The 19,839-nt window shown below is 36.7% G+C and overlaps 1 protein-coding gene across 5 annotated transcripts in view; it reads left to right on the forward strand.

Annotated features, from left to right (window-relative positions):
• Nucleotides 1-19,839, forward strand: part of CHCHD6 (coiled-coil-helix-coiled-coil-helix domain containing 6) — a 321,401-nt gene that overhangs the window by 17,538 nt on the left and 284,024 nt on the right. For all 5 annotated transcript variants that reach the window (XR_007951588.1, XR_007951586.1, XR_007951582.1 and 2 more), the window contains exons 2-4: nucleotides 4,377-4,587; nucleotides 10,051-10,123; nucleotides 13,805-13,949. Coding sequence is in view for 1 of the 5 variants with exons in the window: in XM_051983082.1 (XP_051839042.1) it covers nucleotides 4,377-4,587; nucleotides 10,051-10,123; nucleotides 13,805-13,949 (429 nt within the window). In the remaining 4 variants the exon portion in view is untranslated. The remainder of the gene's footprint in view (nucleotides 1-4,376; nucleotides 4,588-10,050; nucleotides 10,124-13,804; nucleotides 13,950-19,839) is intronic.

The following is a 19,839-nucleotide window of genomic DNA, read 5'->3' on the forward strand; positions in this document are numbered from 1 at the left end:
TCTTTGCGGAAACCAAATTATCACTCTTTGCTGATGATATGATGGTATACTTAGAGAACCCCAGAGACTCTACCAAAAAGTTATTAGAAACAATCCATACCTTCAACAAAGTTGCAGGATATAAAATAAACCCACATAAGTCATCAGCATTCTTATATATCACTAACAAAACCCAGCAGTTAGAGTTACAAAAAGAAATTCCATTTAAAGTAACTACTGATTGTATAAAATATTTAGGAATCTATCTGCCAAGGGAAAATCAGAAACTTTATGAGCAAAACTACAAGACACTTTGCACACAATTTAAGTCTGATCTAACCAACTGGAAAAATATTAAATGCTCTTGGGTTGGGCGAGCAAATATAATAAAGATGACAATACTACTTAAATTAATCTATTTATTTAGCGCTATACCAATCAGACTCCCCAAAAACTACTTTGATGAACTAGAAAAAATAACAACAGAGTTCATATGGAAAAACAAAAGGTCAAGAATTTCAAGGGAATTAATGAAAAAAAAATCAAATGAAGGTGGCCTAGCTATATCAGGTCTAAAATTATATTATAAAGCAGCAGTTACTAAAACCATCTGGTATTGGCTAAGAAATAGACTAGTTGATCAATGGAATAGGTTAGGTTCAAAGGACAAAACAGCCAATAACTTTAATAATATAGTGTTTGACAAACCCAAAGATACCAGTTTCTGGGATAAGAATGCATTATTTGACAAAAATTGCTGGGAAAATTGGAAATTAGTATGGCAGAAACTAGGCATTGACCTACACTTAACACCGTACACCAAGATAAGATCAAAATGGATTCATGACCTAGGCATAAAGAATGAGATTATAAATAAATTGAAAGAGCATAGGATAGTTTACCTCGCAGACCTGTGGAAGAGGGAGGAATTTATGACTAAAGAAGAACTAGAGATCACTATTGACCACAAAATAGAAAATTTTGATTATATCAAATTGAAAAGTTTTTGTACAAACAAAACAAATGCAGACAAGATTAGAAGGGAAACAATAAACTGGGAAAACATTTTTACAGTCAGAGGCTCTGATAAAGGTCTCATTTCCAAAATATATAGAGAATTGATTCTAATTTTATAAGAAACTAAGCCATTCTCCAATTGATAAATGGTCAAAGGATATGAACAGACAATTCTCAGGTGAAGAAATTGAAACTATTTATAGACATATGAAAATATGCTCCAAATCATAAATCAGAGAAATGCAAATTAAGACAATTCTGAGATACCACTACACACCTGTCAGATTGGCTAGAATGACAGGGAAAGATAATGCGGAATGTTGGAGGGGATGTAGGAAAACAGGGACACTGATACATTGTTGGTGGAATTGTGAACACATCCAGCCATTCTGGAGAGCAACTTGGAACTATGGTCAAAAAGTTATCAAACTGTGCATACCCTTTGATCCAGCAGTGTTTCTATGGGCTTATACTCCAAAGAGATACTAAAGAAGGGAAAGGGACCTGTATGTGCCAAAATGTTTGTGGCAGCCCTGTTTGTAGTGGCTAGAAGCTGGAAAATGAAAGGGTGCCCATCAATTGGAGAATGGTTGAGTAAATTGTGGTATATGAATGTTATGGAATATTGTTGTTCTGTAAGGAATGACCAGCAGAATGAATACAGAGAGGACTGGTGAGACTTACATGAACTGATGCTAGTGAAACAAGCAGAACCAGGAGATCATTATGTACCTCAACAATGATACTGTTTGAGGATATATTCTGATGGAAGTGGATCTCTTCAATAAAGAGAGTTAATTCAGATCAAAGATGGACAGAAGCAGCTATACCCAAAGAAAGAACACTGGGAAATGAAAATAAACTGCTTGCATTTTTGTTTTTCTTCCCGGGTTATTTATACCTTCTGAATCCAATTCTCCCTGTGCAACAAGAAAACTGTTCAGTTCTGCACTCATATATTGTATCTAGGATATACTGTAACCTATTCAACATGTAAAGGACTGCTTGCCATCTAGGGGAGGGGGTGGAGGAAGGGAGGGGGAAAATCGGGACAGAAGTGAATGCAAGGGATAATGCTGTAAAAAAAAAATTACCCTGGCATGGGTTCTATCAATAAAAAGTTATTAAAAAAAAAAAAGAAAAAAGTTTAAATGCTTGTTGATTGATACTTGTTAATGCTTACATTTTCCTTACTTTGTCTTGAATTTACTTATCTGTTGTACATATTATATTTCATAGAAATAGTAGAAGACAAACTCCTTGAGGATAAATAGGCAAGAATTCAAGGATAGAAGATAATAAATTATTGAAATAATCAACCAGTCCTTTGTTTTTCATCCTTATCCATACCCCTTATATCATTTCCACCATTTGCCTTCTTTGTTCCTTTAGGTATCCTTTTGAACTTCAGTGTTCTATGTATAATTTCTTATTCCTTTGCCAAACTTTCAAGCTGTTTTGCCACTTGTTCTCAGTGTGTTGGATAATCATTCTTGCTCCATATCTGGTGAATGGGTGTAACACTCCCCTGGACCTATTTCTCTGACTCTACTCTCTTGTTGATTTCGCCAACTTCCATGGACTTATTGCCTCTGCAGACAGCCCCAAAAGTATGTATTCAGTCCTAGCCACTCTTCTGAGCATTAATGCCATATCATCAACTGCCTTTTGGGATCTCCAACTTAATATCAGTATCTTAGACTCAGCCTTTCCAATCATCCAATTATTCTCAAGAATAAATCATCAACTTTCTCCCTACCATTACTCCTCATATGCCAAGTGTTATTAATTGTATCAGTATACCTTGTTCACAATATTTTCCTTTGGCCCACTACCATGATTATTACCCTATTTCAAGCCCATATCACCTTTCTCTTAGATCATTATAATAGCCTCCTAAATGTCCTCACCACTGCCAGGCTTCGATTCTGTCTAATACATCCTTCACATTGCTGCCAAATTTACATGCCTAAAGAACAGTTATAACCGTGTCATTTTCCCTGTTCAAAAAGCTCTTTTATCTCCTATTGGAGATTTGAGGATAAACTATAAATCTCTCTGTTGTTTTAAACTGCCCACACCCTGGCTGTGGTCACTTTTTCAGTCTTACTGCACATTGCTTTTCTTCATATATATGTTTCATCCCAGTTTGCTTATTTGCTGTTCCTCATCCATGACATCTTTAACTTCCTTCAAAGTTCAGCTCAAAAGCTACATTTGACTAGAAGACCATTATGATTCTCCGTTGTTGTGTTGTGTACCCTAGAAAATTATTCTTTTTTATTTTATGTACATATTATTTCTCCCCCATTTACCAATGGAATATACTTGAGGGCAGAAACTGGTTTTGGGTCTTCATATTCCTAGCACTTAGCACAATGTTGGCAAACAGGAAATGCTTATTAAATATTTGTTTAATGGATGGGGAAAAAGAAAAACAACACTGGCTTAAACCTGTGAAGAACAGGAAAAAAATAGGTTAATACAAGGATGACCTGAGAGGACTGGGAATGATAAGGCACTAGAGGTCACAGTAAAAAAAAAAAAAAAGATTTAATAAGTTTTTAAAAAGATGGAATATTTCATATAAAAGGATATGATCAGGAAGATTATTTCAGAGTTCAAGGCCATAGAGGTGTAGCACAGTTGTAAGTGATGGTGGAACTCACTTCTGTAATGACTGACATGAAATGAGAATGTGGGTCATGAAACTTGAGTGTGTTGACTTGGGAGGCCAGAATATTCAAGGAGCCATTAGTGAATATATTGAAATCTTTCAGCGTGAGATCATGAACTGGGGTAGATTGGACAGTTTTAAGCCAGGGTTCTTTCAATGGCAATAAAAATCTGGACCACATGATAGAGTGGGATGAGTGAACTGCAAAAGAGAGTTATTGAGTGTTGATGGTTAAGTAACAGTCTAGAAGTGGGGCTGAGAATCAAGGAGTGCATTCTTTTTCTCCTAGCCCAGGGTTTGGGACAGGAAAGAAAGAGCATTTCATATTGGAGATGGGCTCCACAGAGATTGTGACTTTTCGAGGCATCTCGTGAATGCTGGAAAATGGAAGAATGTGATTTGAAGAGACCTCACATAAATCAGAGTTTAACCAGAGTGGAGTTTTCAGATGGCATGATAAAATGGACATTTAATAAAGATTGTTCAACTGAACTGAACTTGAATTAGTTGATCTACAGTTTGCTCTAAGAACTTGTGAGCTGCTTTCTTGACAACCATATGCCAACTTCTTTAAAATAGAGAAAAGCGTGCTTGTCCTCTATTTGGGGAAGGTAAGGCCTTTTTCGTGGACTATGGTTATTTTATAACTATTTCTTAACCGTTCCCTTTTTCCTATCCCCCTCCCTTTGCTTCCCTCCTATAGCTCTCTGAAGATGTAGTTAACCGCATGAAGGACCCCTCTGCATCATCAAGGGTGCAGCGACCATCTCCTGCACCGTCCCCTACTGCTTCGACACCTACTTCACCATCTGCTGCTTCGTCACTTCATACTTCACCACCTCCTCCTTCATTTTCTCATTCTTCATCTTTTGCATTTGGCTCTTCAGAAGGCAAGTCAAAGCATCCTAGGACAGGTATGATAAATTACCGGGAGATCCTAGGGAAATAAGAAAAAAAAAAAAGAGATTTTTGAGGAATACTCAGTACTACTTTTGAACATGTATTTGTATAACTTGTGTCCTCTGCTATGTTGGGTTCATTTTCCCTTTTTATCATTTTACAGAATTCTTTTTCTGACCTTAAGCTTCCCTGGAATAAAGAGGCTTGTCTTTTCAATACAAAAATCTCATTGATGTTACTGTATGGCAGCAAGATATGGAAGAGCACTTCTTCCAGAAAACTAGATATGAGTAATCACATTGAGAGCAATGGAGAGATTAATAGTGGGTGAGAGCAGGCTATACGGATATATTCACTGAGAAACGCCAAAAAAGATTAGGACTATACAGTATTATCAATAAATTGCATAATAAAAAGAGAGTACGGGTTCTGTGGCAAAAGTATGGGATGACAAGCAGACAGCCAGAGTACTGGTACCCTTGAGATCTTTGGAGAAAGAAGACACTCCAGGACATGAATGGGAGTAACAAAGAATAAGCAAGTTATGATCTGCATCACTGGAGGAAACATATAAACTTATGGGATTATGGTTCTTTAAAAATATTTATCACAGAATGGTATTCTATAACTTTAAATGTATGGTGAGATCCTGCTTCTTGGTAGACTGTAGAGAAATTTTTGTGTTGATGGTCAGAGCTTCTGTTGTTTTTGACCAAGCTCCTTCCTTTCATTCTGTCTCAAATTCTGTATATAACTGAAGGCAAATACTTGTCTATAAGTATTTGGGGCACTGAAAGGGGCAGTATATATAGTTAGTTGTTTTATTGTAAGGGTGGAATACATTTTAATGTTATTTTTAACAGGATTGCATTTTAGTGAGTGGCATGACAGCTCTGTCTGACAGAATCCCATAGTTACAGTATTTGAAGTCTCAACTGCCATAAAGTCACAGTTCTTTCCCAGGCTTCTGTGGATGAATTATGTTTCTTTTATGTTTTATTGCCACCAGCAGATACTACTCTGAAGATAGCAAAATGTTAGGAGTGAAAGAGACCTTGGAACCTATTTAGTGTACTCCCTACTAGATCTAGAGTGGGGAATGCTGATAGACCTAAGACTGGAACCTATCTTTTGATCACTCAGTCAATATTTTTTCCATTACATACTGCATTATATTTTAGTTTCATTCAGTACTCCTTACTCCCTTAGACTTCAGTTAATCTGAATTGGGACTCTATGGCTAAATGATCCCTTAATGCATTTTTTTCCTAAAACAGAGAGAAAATTGTATGAGCTTCTCTGAAGTCTTGACTATTAATAAGCTGCAAGAGACAAGAACAAAAGAAAGTGACCAGTACAATTTCTTATTTTATAGAGTCTCAGAGGTCAAATGACTTGCCACACAGCTACTAAATAGCAAAGCCAGGAGACAGAATTCAATTTATGGAAATTCAGGTTTTACTTCAGTCTAAATATACCCAAAAGCTGATTTTTTTTTTTTTGGTTGGCTGGCAGAGCACCTCTACTTCAGAAGGAAAGCCTCTTGCCTAGTGAGCAACTACTAGAGGTCAAGTCAGTCATTCCCCTACCACTCCATTAGCTGTATAGAATACATGTCTTATGCTATCTTGCATTTTAATTTAGCTTTGCACATGTCTTGTTTCTCCAGTTTGATGCAATGTTCCTTGAGGGCAATTTGGTTTTTGTACATCTTCATATTTCCCCTTATATTTTGGGAGGTTTACTTAGAGATTATATTAAATCATGGAAACCTGGAACCTAGTAACCTAGGGAGAAACCATCAGACACTTAATTAGTGACCACTGTGCCTAAGTACACTAAGTACCTAAGACATAAGCCCTTAGAGCATAATAGTAGCTGACATGTTTATTAAGGTTCACACATATTATTTCATTAACACATCACAGCTCTATGTAGTAAATACTAGGCAACCACCATAATAATAACTCACATTTATATAGCCATTTCAGATTTACAAATTGTTTTCTTTACAACAACCTTATGAAGTAAGAAATACAAGTCTTATTTTCTCCATTTTATAGATGTGAAAATTGGGATTCAAATAGAGTTAGTGAATTGTCAGTCTTCGTATAGCTAGTATCAAAGCTGTGAGTCAAAATTATATTTCTTAATTTGGTACTTCTTTCATTACAGCATGGCTGCCTTTTCCAGAGAGAGCTGCATTTATTTATTTAATCTCAGAACTCTAGAATAATGGTTACCCATCCAAACTTAAGAGAAATTTAGGGTAAATAAAAGATAATTGTCAAGGACCTATGTTTACTAGTTGTAACTTTTGTAGAAATAGGAGGGATTTTGTCCAGTTGGCAAGGTTAGCAGTTTGAAGAAAAATTATTTTGTTATTATTTATTCAGTTTTACATTTAACAAAATATTTTGCTTTTTTAATTGAATGGATGTGGATTTTAGTTATAGCTTCTTAATAGAATTCATGAAGGAAATGGTGTATATAAATTTATATCTTGAAATTGACTAAAGAATTTAATATGTTGATTTCAAAGTTAAAGCAGTTTCAATGTTTCCTTAATTAGTTAATCTTTCATTTATGAATAAAAATGAAAAACATTTCTTAAGCGTAGCAATATTGCCATAGAATGTCTAAGATTTTTTCTCCTCCCAGTTAAAAGCATGACAACTTGGTTTATTGCTTGGGAAAGTTGGTTAGAAGATGGTTACTTCTGGAAGGAAATCCCTAGAAGGTTGAATATTCAATTTGCCAAATTTGTTATTCCTTAAAGGATAAAAAGCAAAGTCAAATGCTATTTTAACTCTTAAAGAAAATCATAATAGTTATCTTTGTAATAATTCATGTCATTCTAGTTGTTGAGCTTCAAGAAAGTCTTAATGGCACTGGAATGTTCAGTAGGAGGCAGTTAAATATAGTCAAGTAGATAGAGGGATTGCCCTATGAAGACAGACTGAAAAAAAAAATTAGGATTTCAGTTTGGGAAGCCCTGGGCTCTGAGAGTGAAAAATGATTAAAGTCTGAGATCATGAGGGGTCCATGAGAGGTGTAATAAAAGTGAACATAATAATAGTTCATATTACTGTTTTCTTCCACAATAATTTTGTGAGTTATATAATACAGTTATTATCCCCATTTTATAGAAATTAAGGCCAATGGAGATTACTAAGCTATAGTTACAGAATTTGTAAATGTATCAGAGCAAGTTTCAAATCCAGTTCTCCTTGATTCTAACTTCAAGGTTTTTCTTAGTTCACAATGGCTGCTTTTTCCTAGTTAAACATGGATTTATTTATTCAATCTCAGAACTCTAGAGTGAGACACTATCTCTTAAAACTGGAAAGAGATAAATTAAAGACCATACTATATTTTACATAGACAGGAGAAAATTTATGAAACTTAGTTCTCTTCAAGAGATGGAGCAGACTGAAGATATGAATAGGTTCAAGAGAGATCTAGATTAATAATCTAGAGTTTGACAAACCCAAAGACCCCAGTTTTTGGGATAGGAATGCATTATTTGACAAAAATTGCTGGGAAAATTGGAAATTAGTATGGCAGAAACTAGGCATTGACCCACACTTAACACCGTCAAAATGGGTCCATGACCTAGGCATAAAGAATGAAATTATAAAGAATTTGGAAGAGCATAGGATAGTTTACCTCTCAGACCTGTGGAAGAAGAAGGAATTTATGACCAAAGAAGAACTAAAGATCATTATTGACTACAAAATAGAAAATTTTGTTTACATCAAATTGAAAAGTTTTTGTACAAACAAAACTAATGCAGACAAGATTAGAAGATAAACAATAAACTGGGAAAACATTTTTACAGTCAAAGGTTCTGATAAAGGCCTCATTTCCAAAATATATAATTGACTAATTTATAAGAAATCAAGCCATTCTCCAATTGATAAATAGTCAAAGGATATGAACAGACAATTCTCAGACGAAGAAATTGAAACTATTTCTAGCCATATAAAAATATGCTCCAAGTCATTATTAATCAGAGAAATGCAAATTAAGACAACTCTGAGATACCACTGCACACCTCTCAGATTGGCTAGAATGACAGGGAAAGATAATGTGGAATGTTGGAGATGATGTGAGAAAACAGGAACACTAATACATTGTTGGTGGAATTGTGAACACATCCAGCCATTCTGGAGAGCAATTTGGAACTATGCTCAAAAAGTTATCAAACTGTGCATATCCTTTGATCCGGCTGTGTTTCTACTGGGCTTATACCCCCAAAGAGATACAAAAGAAGGAAATGTGCCAATATATGTGCCAAAATGTTTGTGGCGGCTCTGTTTGTAGTGGCTACAAACTGGAAAATGAATGGATGCCCATCAATTGGAGAATGGTTGAGTAAATTGTGGTATATGAATGTTATGGAATATTATTGTTCTGTAAGCAATGACCAGCAAGATGAATACAGAGAGGATTGGCAAGACTTACATGAACTGATGCTAAGTGAAATGAGCAGAACCAGGAGATCATTATATACCTCAACAACGAAACTGTATGAGGATGTATTCTGATGGAAGTGGATTTCTTCAACAAAGAGATCTAACTCAGTTTCAATTGATCAAGGATGGACAGAAGCAGCTATACCCAAAGAAAAAACAATGGGAAATGAATGTAAACTGCTTGCATTTTTGTTTTTCTTCCCAGATCATGTTTACCTTTTGAATCCAATTCTTCCTGTGCAACAAGAGAACTGTTCGATTATGCACACATATATTGCACACCAGGATACAAGTGACATATTTAACTTGTATAGGACTGCTTGCCATCTGGGGGAGGGGGTGAAGGGTGGGAGGGGAAAAGTCGGAACAGAAGTGAGTGCAAGGGATAATGTTGTAAAAAAAATTACCCAGGCATGGGCTATGTCAATAAAAAGTTATAATAAAAAAAAAGAGAGAGAGAGAGAGAGATCTAGATAAAAGTCATGATAATAAGTAATGGGCCATTTTCTTTTTTTTTTCTTCTTTATTTCTTTTTTTTAAAGTAATGGGCTATTTTAAGAAAATAAGAATATTTACAGTATAGCCCTAGTCTTTAAAGTTGTCACAATGGTGGGAAGAACTATCCTAATCTATCAGTTGGTGTCCTCATCAGAAATAGGTAAAATTGGCCAGATGAATCAAGGGACTAATTCACTTTGATATTTTTATATTTCTGAGGTTTTTGAGCTTTGAACAGTAAAAGACTCAGATTTCATAGCAGATTGGACAAGTGTAATGATTTAAGAATGGATGGGTGCAGAGATTATTTGTACTTTTTAATAAATCACCTCATGGAAGAAAGGGAAGTCATTGGGTAGGAGAATAAGGAGGAGATAGTTTAGGGGAATTTAAGTTCTCACTCCCTTCTCAAGATCTTCCTGAGAGAGTTAATGTACCTTTGTGTGTCTTATTGATTTGCCTTCTTCTTTTTAATAATTGACTGTGTTCTAATTCTTATAGATCCTAAACCCCCCAAAGCTGAGAGCCAGAGTAACAGGCAGCCCTCTGAAACAGAAGAGGATCTGTACAGAAGGTAAGGACATTGTAAACCCTTTCTGTCTTCAATATAGTTTTCTAGAGCTCAATGACAGTAATTAAGTTTTTTAATCCCTTTTCCTCTTACTCTGTTAGTTCTTGTTCCTTGCCAAACCCCAGTTCTGGATTACTTATACCATCTGCCTCCTCTATTCTTACTCATGAACTACTGAATGGAGACAAAGACAAGCAAATGTGCTGACTGGGTACACCATAAATTCATTATCTAACTAGGCTCTCATTGTAGTAAGACAATCCTTTTTTCTCATCTCTCATTTTTTTTATTGTTATTGTTTTACTTTTTTTTTAAACTTGATCGTCCGATTTTTCTCAGTGCAGTGGCCACTTACGGGTCTCATCCCCATTGCACAAGAGCTTTGACCTGCTTCATTTCTGACCTGGGCTGATTAGCTCTTCCTCTGGCAACTGGTAACTCCTTGCTCCCAGAGGTTTACGATCTTTGTGTTAGACTTAGTGTAGATACCTGACCAGCTTTCGGGCTACTGCAGTTCAGACATACTGAACTTGAGTGTCATTAGTATCAGCCTCCCCATAGCAGGAGATTATAGGCACATATCACCACATTTGGCTATTCTTCCCTCACTGATTCCCTGTCTCACTTCTCTTATAAAGTATCCTAAACCTCTGTTCTTCCTATATGTCCAAAATTTACCTTTCTGTGCTCCCATCCTGTCACCTAAGTTCTTTACCTTTTGCTTTACAGAAGAAAAATAATGACACCATTTAACATAAACTCACTTCTCTTGCCTTCTCTTTATCTCAAAATCTCTTAATATCATGACTCATTTTCTTTTTCATTCCCCAGTCTCTGGTGAAAGACTAGTCCTTTTCCAAAACCAGCATCTCAGCTTGTGCTCTTGGTCCCATCGCCTATTTTTTCCAGCAGAATGCTTCCTCAGTTATCCCCTCAGTCTCTAATCTTCAACTCTTTCCTAATTACTAAATTCTTACTGTTTTCTCACATGACTAAATGTCTACCATCCTGAAAAAAAACCCTTCACTAGAACCTACTATCTCTTTAAGCTCTCTTCTTCTCAGTCTTTGCCTGCACTTTCCCTTTTATCACTTACTCTTCATCCCTTTGCACTCTGACTTTGGATCTTATCACTCAACTGAAACTGCTTTCTCTAAAGTTAACAGTGATGTCTTACTTCTTTTTCTTAGTCTTTATCCCACTTCTCTGCTGTATTTGACACTGTTTACCACCTTCTCCTCCTGGATACTCTTTCCTCTCTGGGATTTCATGAAACTGTTCTCTTTTGGTTTTCTTCATTTATGTCTGATCTCCCTTTTCCTTTTTTGCTTGATCGTTACCCATTTTATACTCCCAATTGTGTTCTCAAGGCTTTGTCCTGGGTCTCCTTGAAACATTCTCATCGGTGACCGCATGAGCTTTCATGAGTTTAATTATCATCTCTATAGAAATAATTCACAAATCCATACATCCATTGTTTTTCCTGAACTTTTCTCCATTTTTTACCAGCTTCCTCTTGGCTATTTTAAATTATATTATCTTAGAAATATTTCAGATTCATCATATCCAAAATAGAATTTATCTTTCACCCAAAACCTACTGTTCTTTTACACTTGATTGTTTCTATTGAAGATATCATCATTCTTCCAGTTTTCTCAAATTTAGAATCTCAGTGTCATCCTTAATTCCTTACTCTCATTCATCCCATATATTTACCAGTTGCCAAAACTTTCAATTCCTATTCCACAACCCTTCTCATATCTGACCCTGTCTCTTTACTCACGTAGCTACCATTTTAATTCAGGCCCTTATCACCTTTTGTCTAGATTATTACAACAGTTTCCTAGTTGATTACCCTGCCTCAAGTGACTACCCAACACGATTCATCTTCCACACAGCTGTCAAAGTGATTTTCTTTAAGTGCAAATCTCACTATGTTATTCCCCCATTTACTAGTCTATGTTGTCCCTGTTATTTTTAGAATAAAATAAAACTTACTTTTTTAGATTTTAAACCTTTATAACTTGCCCAACTAATTTTTCAGCCTCGTTGTACATTATTCCCACTCCCACACTAGGCAGAGGTCTATGCAAATTGGCCTTATCTCTTTCTCACACATGACACAGCAGTTTGTTTTCTGCATCTTTGCTCTGGTCATCGCATGCTGAGCCACTCAGAATCCTTCTCTTCCTTCAGGACCCATCTCAAACAGCACCTGCTATAGGCATCCTTTCTGATATTCTCCCCTCCAAAACACCCTGTATTTAGCAATTTTGTATTTATTTGCATTTTATTCTCTTTATATTTATTCTATATATATTTCTCTATATATATGCTTATTGTCCTTATTAGAATTTAAGCTTCCTGAAAACAGATTTTATTTTAATTTTGTCTTTGTATTTCCAATGTCTTACACAGAGTATGCACTTAATAAATTCTTATTGATTGATGAATTTCTCTTCCTTGGAGGGTGTTCTCTCGTTCTCTGGAGACCTTGCTTTCTCCCAGGCAGAGCTATATATCCCAAATCTTCATTTCCTCTCCCTCCTGAGGGAAATGTTTATATAGATCTTTGGCGAGGGCCAACAGAATACTCTGGGAGCTTACCTTTGTCAGAGAACAGTGTTCATTTGAGGCAGAAAAAAAAGAATTTTTTTAAAGAAAGAGAAAAAATATTTTAGGGAAAATTAAGAATCAAAACATTTATACACAAGTAAACACTATTTTAATGATGTTTTAAAGTGGCCTGGTACTCTCTAGAAGAGTGTAGTATTAATTGGGGAAGAATAAAAGGGAAGAAGCTGGAACTGGACTGTGCCCAAATGTAATCACCCTTACACTGTGGCTTGTAACTAGCTGAATCAAGTCTGGACTCTGTGCCTTATTAGCCTGAAGACATTGATGACTCTCTTAATAAGAAATCTCTAATTGACCCTTGGGTTTGGAGGTTCATTTTCTTCTGCATGGCCTTTAAGAAGACTGGCTAACTTATGAGAACAATTATCCCAGGGTAGGAACTAAATCCAAGGATTTAATCCCTATTAGGTGATATACTTTCTTTATACTAAGCACTGCATTCCTTAATTTGGTCCTTCCTAATTCATCAACAGTAGGAACAGTCTTCATTCATCCTGAATTTGAATACTCAAACTTCTGAGTGAAGGTGCTGGTGGTATCTGAAACATTCAAGTTCCTATATTCTAACAGTGAGGGAGGTAGTGCCAAAGGAAAAATTGGAGTCTTCAGTCTTTGAAGCCTATATGGCGTTAATGCTGCTCTCTGATTGTGGTTTGAAACTAAGATTCTTGCATTAGTTTCTTCATGTGATACATAACAATTGGCTTTTTCTCCTGGATCATGGAGTGTCATAAATGATGGTCTATATTTGGGTCTTTTCCCTGAGACCATTTTTGATATTTTCAGCTCCAAAGTAAAGGGATATCAGGGTGGGATGGAGCGTGCTTCAAGATAACTAATGGCACAGAGCTGCCTTCCAGAACCAAATGTTCCCTTCATTCTCCCCCTCTCTTACTTCAGGCTGCAGGCCTCTTTCCCTCTTGCAGAGTTGTATTTCCAGACAAATCCCATGCCCACCTTGCTGGCCCATGGCAATGGGCACAGTCCCTGGCTGCATCCTGCCAGTCATAGCCTCTGCATCTGCATCTCCATTCTCTCTTGGCACAGATATGAACAAGAACAGGCCATGATCCAAGAAGAGCTGCTTCAGCTGGTGAAGAGAGAAAGGGAGGTGGCCAGGGAGCATCCAAAGTCCTCCCTTCCATGGGAGAAGAATGGCATGAACCAGGAGAAACAGCGATCAGCCCAGCTGGTGAGTGCTGATTTTCTAGTGTTTTCTCCTGTGGATTTGTTTGTTCAGTTGGGAAGAGCCTCATCTTGGCCTCAAGCCTTATTTTCCCAAAGAGATTCTAAAGTCTTCTATTTCTTCTCTATTGTAATTGGCTTCTTTGTATAGAAGAAATACTGAATGAGGAGATTGTCTCATTCTAGTCCTGCCACTAACTGCTTATGGAATGTAGGGTCAGGGACTTCATAGGACCATGGAATTTTAGAGCTGGACGCAGCATTAGAGATTTGGTCCTCATCTAATGGATGAGAAATATGAGACCCAGGAAAGTGAGATGCCGGTCCAAAATCATGCTGCACATTCACAATGGAGGATCAGGAACAGAATCATAGTCTCTTTTCCTCCTCCCCCTCTTTGTACCTTGGTCTCCTTATTTGTAAAATCTCTGCTCCTTCATGTATCCTTCCAGCTCTGGCGTCCTGTGATTCTAAGAGGCAAGAGTGCTGAAGAAAGAACCTGCTCCAGGGTCCGGTCAGGTCCATAGAGTCTGGACCCTGTGGCATATTAGCAGCAGAGTGGACAAGTTCCTTAATCCCTTTGGCCTGCAGCTCCTCATCTGTATAAATGATCAGGTTAGACTAGGTGATCTCTACTGCCCCTTTCACTTGTGTCATTCAGTAGTTCTATGACCTTAGGGGACCTTAGAGGACAATGCCAGTTGTCAATTGAAACATATTTCTACATTGGCTCATCAAAAAGAAATCATCTCATTTTATATTGTGTCCATCGCTGCATCAGAAGGTGTGAAACATGTTTCATCAGTAGTCCTTTGGAATCTTGGCTGGTCATTACTCTGATAAGAATTCAGCACTGTAGTATTCTGTCATATTTAAATACCATAATAACTTGTTCATCCTTTCCTCAGTTTATGGATACAACCTCAGATTCCTCTCCCTTGCTACCTGAAAAAGTTAAAAGTATTTTGGAGTTTGTTTTCCTTAGAACTAGCCTCTTCTTTTATATTTCTTCCCTTTAATTCCCTTCTCTTGCCCTTTTTTAGTAAAAAGCATATCTGTACCCAACTGTGTATGTCTCTTGCCCTTTTTTAGTACCCAACTGTGTATGCCTGGGTGTGTGTGTGTGTATGTGTGTGTATTTTATATATATATATATATATATGTAGGTAGGTATTCTTCCTTCTTTTGCCCAACTTAGATGACAGTAAGGTTTCAAGTGTCAGCTGTTCCCATTTTTGTTTATATAGACATCTCTATACCCTGATTGGGTGAGTTAATTTTCTCTAACCTTTCTTTCTCTTCACTCCTCACCCTTGTTGTGGTTTTCTTTCCTTCTTTTCTCCTTTTCTTAAAATAATCAAGAAATATTAGGACCACGCCCAAGCCTTGTCTAATTGGATTCCTCTATGAGTCCAAACTCTTGCTTTCCTTCTAATCTTGGTTTTGTTCATGGAAAAATTTCAAACTTCATGTAAATCAAAAATATTTCTTTTACTTTCTTTTTTTTTTTTTTTTGAAAATTATCATTTTTTAATTTTTTTTATTTTTTTTACATTTTTTTAAATTTTTATTTAATAATTACTTTATATTGACACTCGTTTCTGTTCCGATTTTTTTTTCCCTCCCTCTCTCCACCCCCTCCCCTAGATGGCAAGCAGTCCTTTATATGTTGGATATGTTGCAGTATATCCTAGATACAATATATGTTTGCAGAACCGAACAGTTCTCTTGTTGCATAGGGAGAATTGGATTCAGAAGGTATAAATAACCCGGGAAGAAAAACAAAAATGCAGATAGTTCACATTCGTTTCCCAGTGTTCTTTCTTTGGGTGTAGCTGCTTTTGTCCGTCATTTATCAATTGAAACTCAGGTCTCTTTGTCAAAGAAATCCACTTCCATCAAAATATGTCCTCATACAATATCGTTGTCGAAGTGTATAATGATCTCCTGGTTCTGCTCATTTCACTTAGCATTCTTTTACTTTCTATGAACCTGTCTGTTTTTTGTTTGGTCATAAAACTTTTCCCTTAGCTATAGGTCTGACAGTATGAGATCATCCCTTATGTCTATTATCATGGATCCATTTTGAACTTATCTTAATTATGATGTGAAGTTTTGGTCTATAACTAGTTTCTGCCAAATTGCTTTCTAGTTTTCCCAGCAGTTTTGATCAAATGGTGAGTTCTTGCCCCAAAACTTGGAGCTTTGGTTTTAGATTATTATGGTCATTTACTACTGCATACTGTGTATCTAGTCTATTCCATATAATTGTGCCTGGTTTTCTCTCTCATTCTCTTTCTCTCTTTCTCTTACTTTTCTTAAGTCATTTATGCAGGGCATAAAGCTACTAAATATCTTGAGGCTGGATTTAAACTCCAGGGCCAATGCTCTATCCATTATGTCATCTATGTGCCCCCAGGGTGGCTTTCTTTAACGTTTCTTAAAATATAATGTCTAGGCTTCTTTTCTAGACATGGTTTTCCTATAGTCTAATGATGCTTGTTTTTTTTTTTTTGTTTTCTCTTCAATCTGTTTTTGCTATAAGAGACTTTATATTTTCTTCTTTTTTTTAGTCTTTTGATTTTAATATTATTTATTGCTTTTTAGAATCATTGGCTTCCATTTGTTCTATTCTAATTTTCAGTGAGTTTTTTTTTTGCTTGAGCAAAACTTTATATTTCTTTGCTAAGTTGATAATTTCTTTTCTCTTTCTTCCACAGCTCTAATTTCCTTTACAGTTTTTTCCTTAACCATTCTTAGATTTTTAACTCTTTTTTTTTTTTTTTAAACTCTTGCTTCATCTCTTCCAGGAACTCTAGTTGGATTTGTTCCCAAGCTATATTTTTCTCTGAGGCAGTGCTTATAGATGTTTTGGAGCCATTCTTTTCTGTGTTTGTTTCTTGAGCATCTCTGCCACATCATTATGGTGGTATTCTTTTTTAGTTTCTTCATCTTTTTCTATTTGTTTCTTAACTTCATATTTGATCTTAGGACTGGGCCCTGGCATTATGAAAAAAGGATTTGAGCTAATCATGTTGCTGCTTTCTTAGATATTGAGTATTGTTTATTATTCCATGATCTCAGGGACAGGCTGGGGACCAACAAGACTTCGTTGCTCTCCAAGTGTTCCAATCGAGGGCAAAATCTGATTGCTGCCCTCATATTCTTAACTCTGCAACTTCTTGACCTGGGTTTGGTTCTGAGAAAGAGTAGATGCTGCTGGACCTAATTCTTATCAGCCAACTACAAAGCTTTGTTAGTTTAGAGAGGCAAAATCTAGGCTATCTTTTGCCTGTGAATTCCAGACTCTGCTTATTCCTGTGTAGGTTAGGCCAGGTACTTTGCTCTGTATCTAAGGCCTAAATCATGTTTGCTGTCCACTGCTACCTTCTTAATGTCCTTTCTTATCCATACTGCTTTCTCCTGTTTAGGTCCCCTTCCCAGTCTGCCCTGGATCTGTGAAAGAGAATTTGATAGTCGGTGATATATCTCGCAATTGACACCTGTCCCCATCACAGTGAGGTGTGGGTTTGGGATTTCCTTTTGTCCTGGCACACAAAGCTCCACACATCATGTTCGTCTGGTCGACTTTGTCCCCAGTATCCACAGACCTCCCTTTCTGATTCCCTATGCCAAATTAAATTGGAAAAATGATTTACTGTGACTTTATGAATTTCCTCATCAAAGTTTGGCCACTTTTCTAGATGTTTAGAGGAATTTGTGGGGGAAAGTGCCCTGCACTGCTCCCTGCGACTCTGCTATTGTAGTTCTCTCTCTCCCATATGACAAACTTGAAAAAGCCAGATAATAGTTATCTTCTCCCCATATCCTCCTTCCTGTACCTCTAAGCCTTCTTTTTCTATGTATCATTCTCATGTGGCTTGATTTCTTGGCCCTTCACTACCATCTTTGTCCTTCTCTAGTTTACCTCACCAGTGTCTTTAAACTGGTCTGATCAGGACTGGGCACAGAGAGACTGTGCCTTTCTTATCCCTTAAGCGTGTCTTTCTGGATGCAGCCCATGGTGGTTTCAGCTTTGTAGCTGTCACATTCTGTGTCTAACTCTGACTGAGCTTACAGTCCGCTATTCCCCCATGTTCTTTTTCAGACCAATAACACTACCTTTCCCATCTCATATTTGTAAACCTAAGTATATGATTTTATGCTTTTTATTGAATTCCTCCTTTATATTCAGCCCAGTGACTTATTCATCAAAATGTTTTTAGGTTCTGGCTCTTTATCATCTATGTCAAAAGAGGGGAAAAAAGTCCGGTAGGTTCAGGATGTTAGGAGGCAGAAAGATCTAGGTTCAAATCCAGTACCAAACACTTTCTAACTTTATGATTCTTCATGAGTTGCTTAAATTCTCTTTGCCTCCATTTGCTTAACTGTAAAATGGGGTTAATAATAGCACCTATCGCATGGGGTTGCTGGGAAGCTGATATGAGATATTTGAAAAAAAAAAAAAAAAGCTCTTAGTTGTCTTGCACATAGCAAGTACTATGTAAATTCTTATTTTCTTTCTCCTAGTGGAAAAATTAAGCAGGTTTTTAACTTGCAGTTTGATGGGTAGCTTAATGGGCTGGCTTGTGTGTTCTTTGTAATTGGATTTAGCTTGAGAGTTCTCCAGGCTTGACACTCACCTATCCTATGCAGGTACTATACACACAAAGCTTTTATTTTTATGTGTAAAGATTTTCTCTTTGAATGTTGTAAGAATTATTTGACATTTAGTCTTCTCCTTTACATTGTTTGTCTCTGACTTTTATGATGATTATTTTATCATCCTCTGTGATTCAGCTCATTATTGAGGAAAGTTATAAAATTTATGCTAGGGAAAGACAATGATTTTTATATCCTGTTATATGTTGCAAAAGGGTCACTGATTTACTTCTTATATGACAGAACTATGGGAAAAAAGATTGATATATCTGTATCTGCTGGGGGCATTTTTTTAAAGATCCTATACTCAGAAATAGCTCTTAGGTACTTGATTGCCTTATGTTAAAATTTTCTTCTCACTAGTACTCTTTCAAATTATTTTAAATCAATCCTTTTCACTTTTGACTTTCTTCTTTCATAAGACCTATTATGATATTCCAGAAGATAGGTCATACAGTGGAGAGTGTGAGTCCTGGAGTCAGGAAAACTCATCTATTTGAGGTCACATCTGGCTTAGATACTTTGAGCTGTGCGACTGTGCAAATCACTGAACCCTGTGTGCCTTGGTCTCCTTTTCTGTGAATTGGGTTAAGAAGGAAATGGCAAAAACCACTGCAATGTCTTTGCCAAGAAAACCCCAACTGGGGTCATAAAGAGTTGAACCCAACTGAAATGACTGAACAACAACAACTCCATGATATTCCAGTACAAATAGATTGATCCTGGAAAGAAGGGCTAATGCCTTACATAGTGTTCTCTTAGCAGAGCAGGGGTGGGGAGCCTATTTTCTGCCAAGAGCCATTTGGAAATTTAGAATATTATTTGTGGACCATACAAAATTCTCAACTTAAAGAATTCAAGCAGTGGAAGGTTATTGTCGCCTGCGATTGCCTTGGCAGGGCCAGAACAAGTGATTTTTGTGGGCCTTATGTATGTCTGCAAGACATTCCCCATTCCTACAATAGGCCAATAGGCATTAACCAGTGCAGAGGCCACTTGGCTATATACATTAGGTTGAAGTCTGTCCCTTTCTGGCTGAACTTCCAATTGAAGAAGAGGTTTAGAATATCATTAAGCTCTGTTCTTGTGGCAAAGGACCTGTCAGTGCTACTTCTGTTCTAACAGTTTCTCAAGGCAGGAAGTCCATTGCTCATACAAAAGCTGACTGGAATGTACCACATTACATGGCAGTAGGAAGTTATCCTCAAGAAAGTCAAGGATGCCTCCATTTTCTG

Source organism: Antechinus flavipes, chromosome 1 (assembly GCF_016432865.1).
Source record: "Antechinus flavipes isolate AdamAnt ecotype Samford, QLD, Australia chromosome 1, AdamAnt_v2, whole genome shotgun sequence".
NCBI lineage: Eukaryota > Metazoa > Chordata > Mammalia > Dasyuromorphia > Dasyuridae > Antechinus > Antechinus flavipes.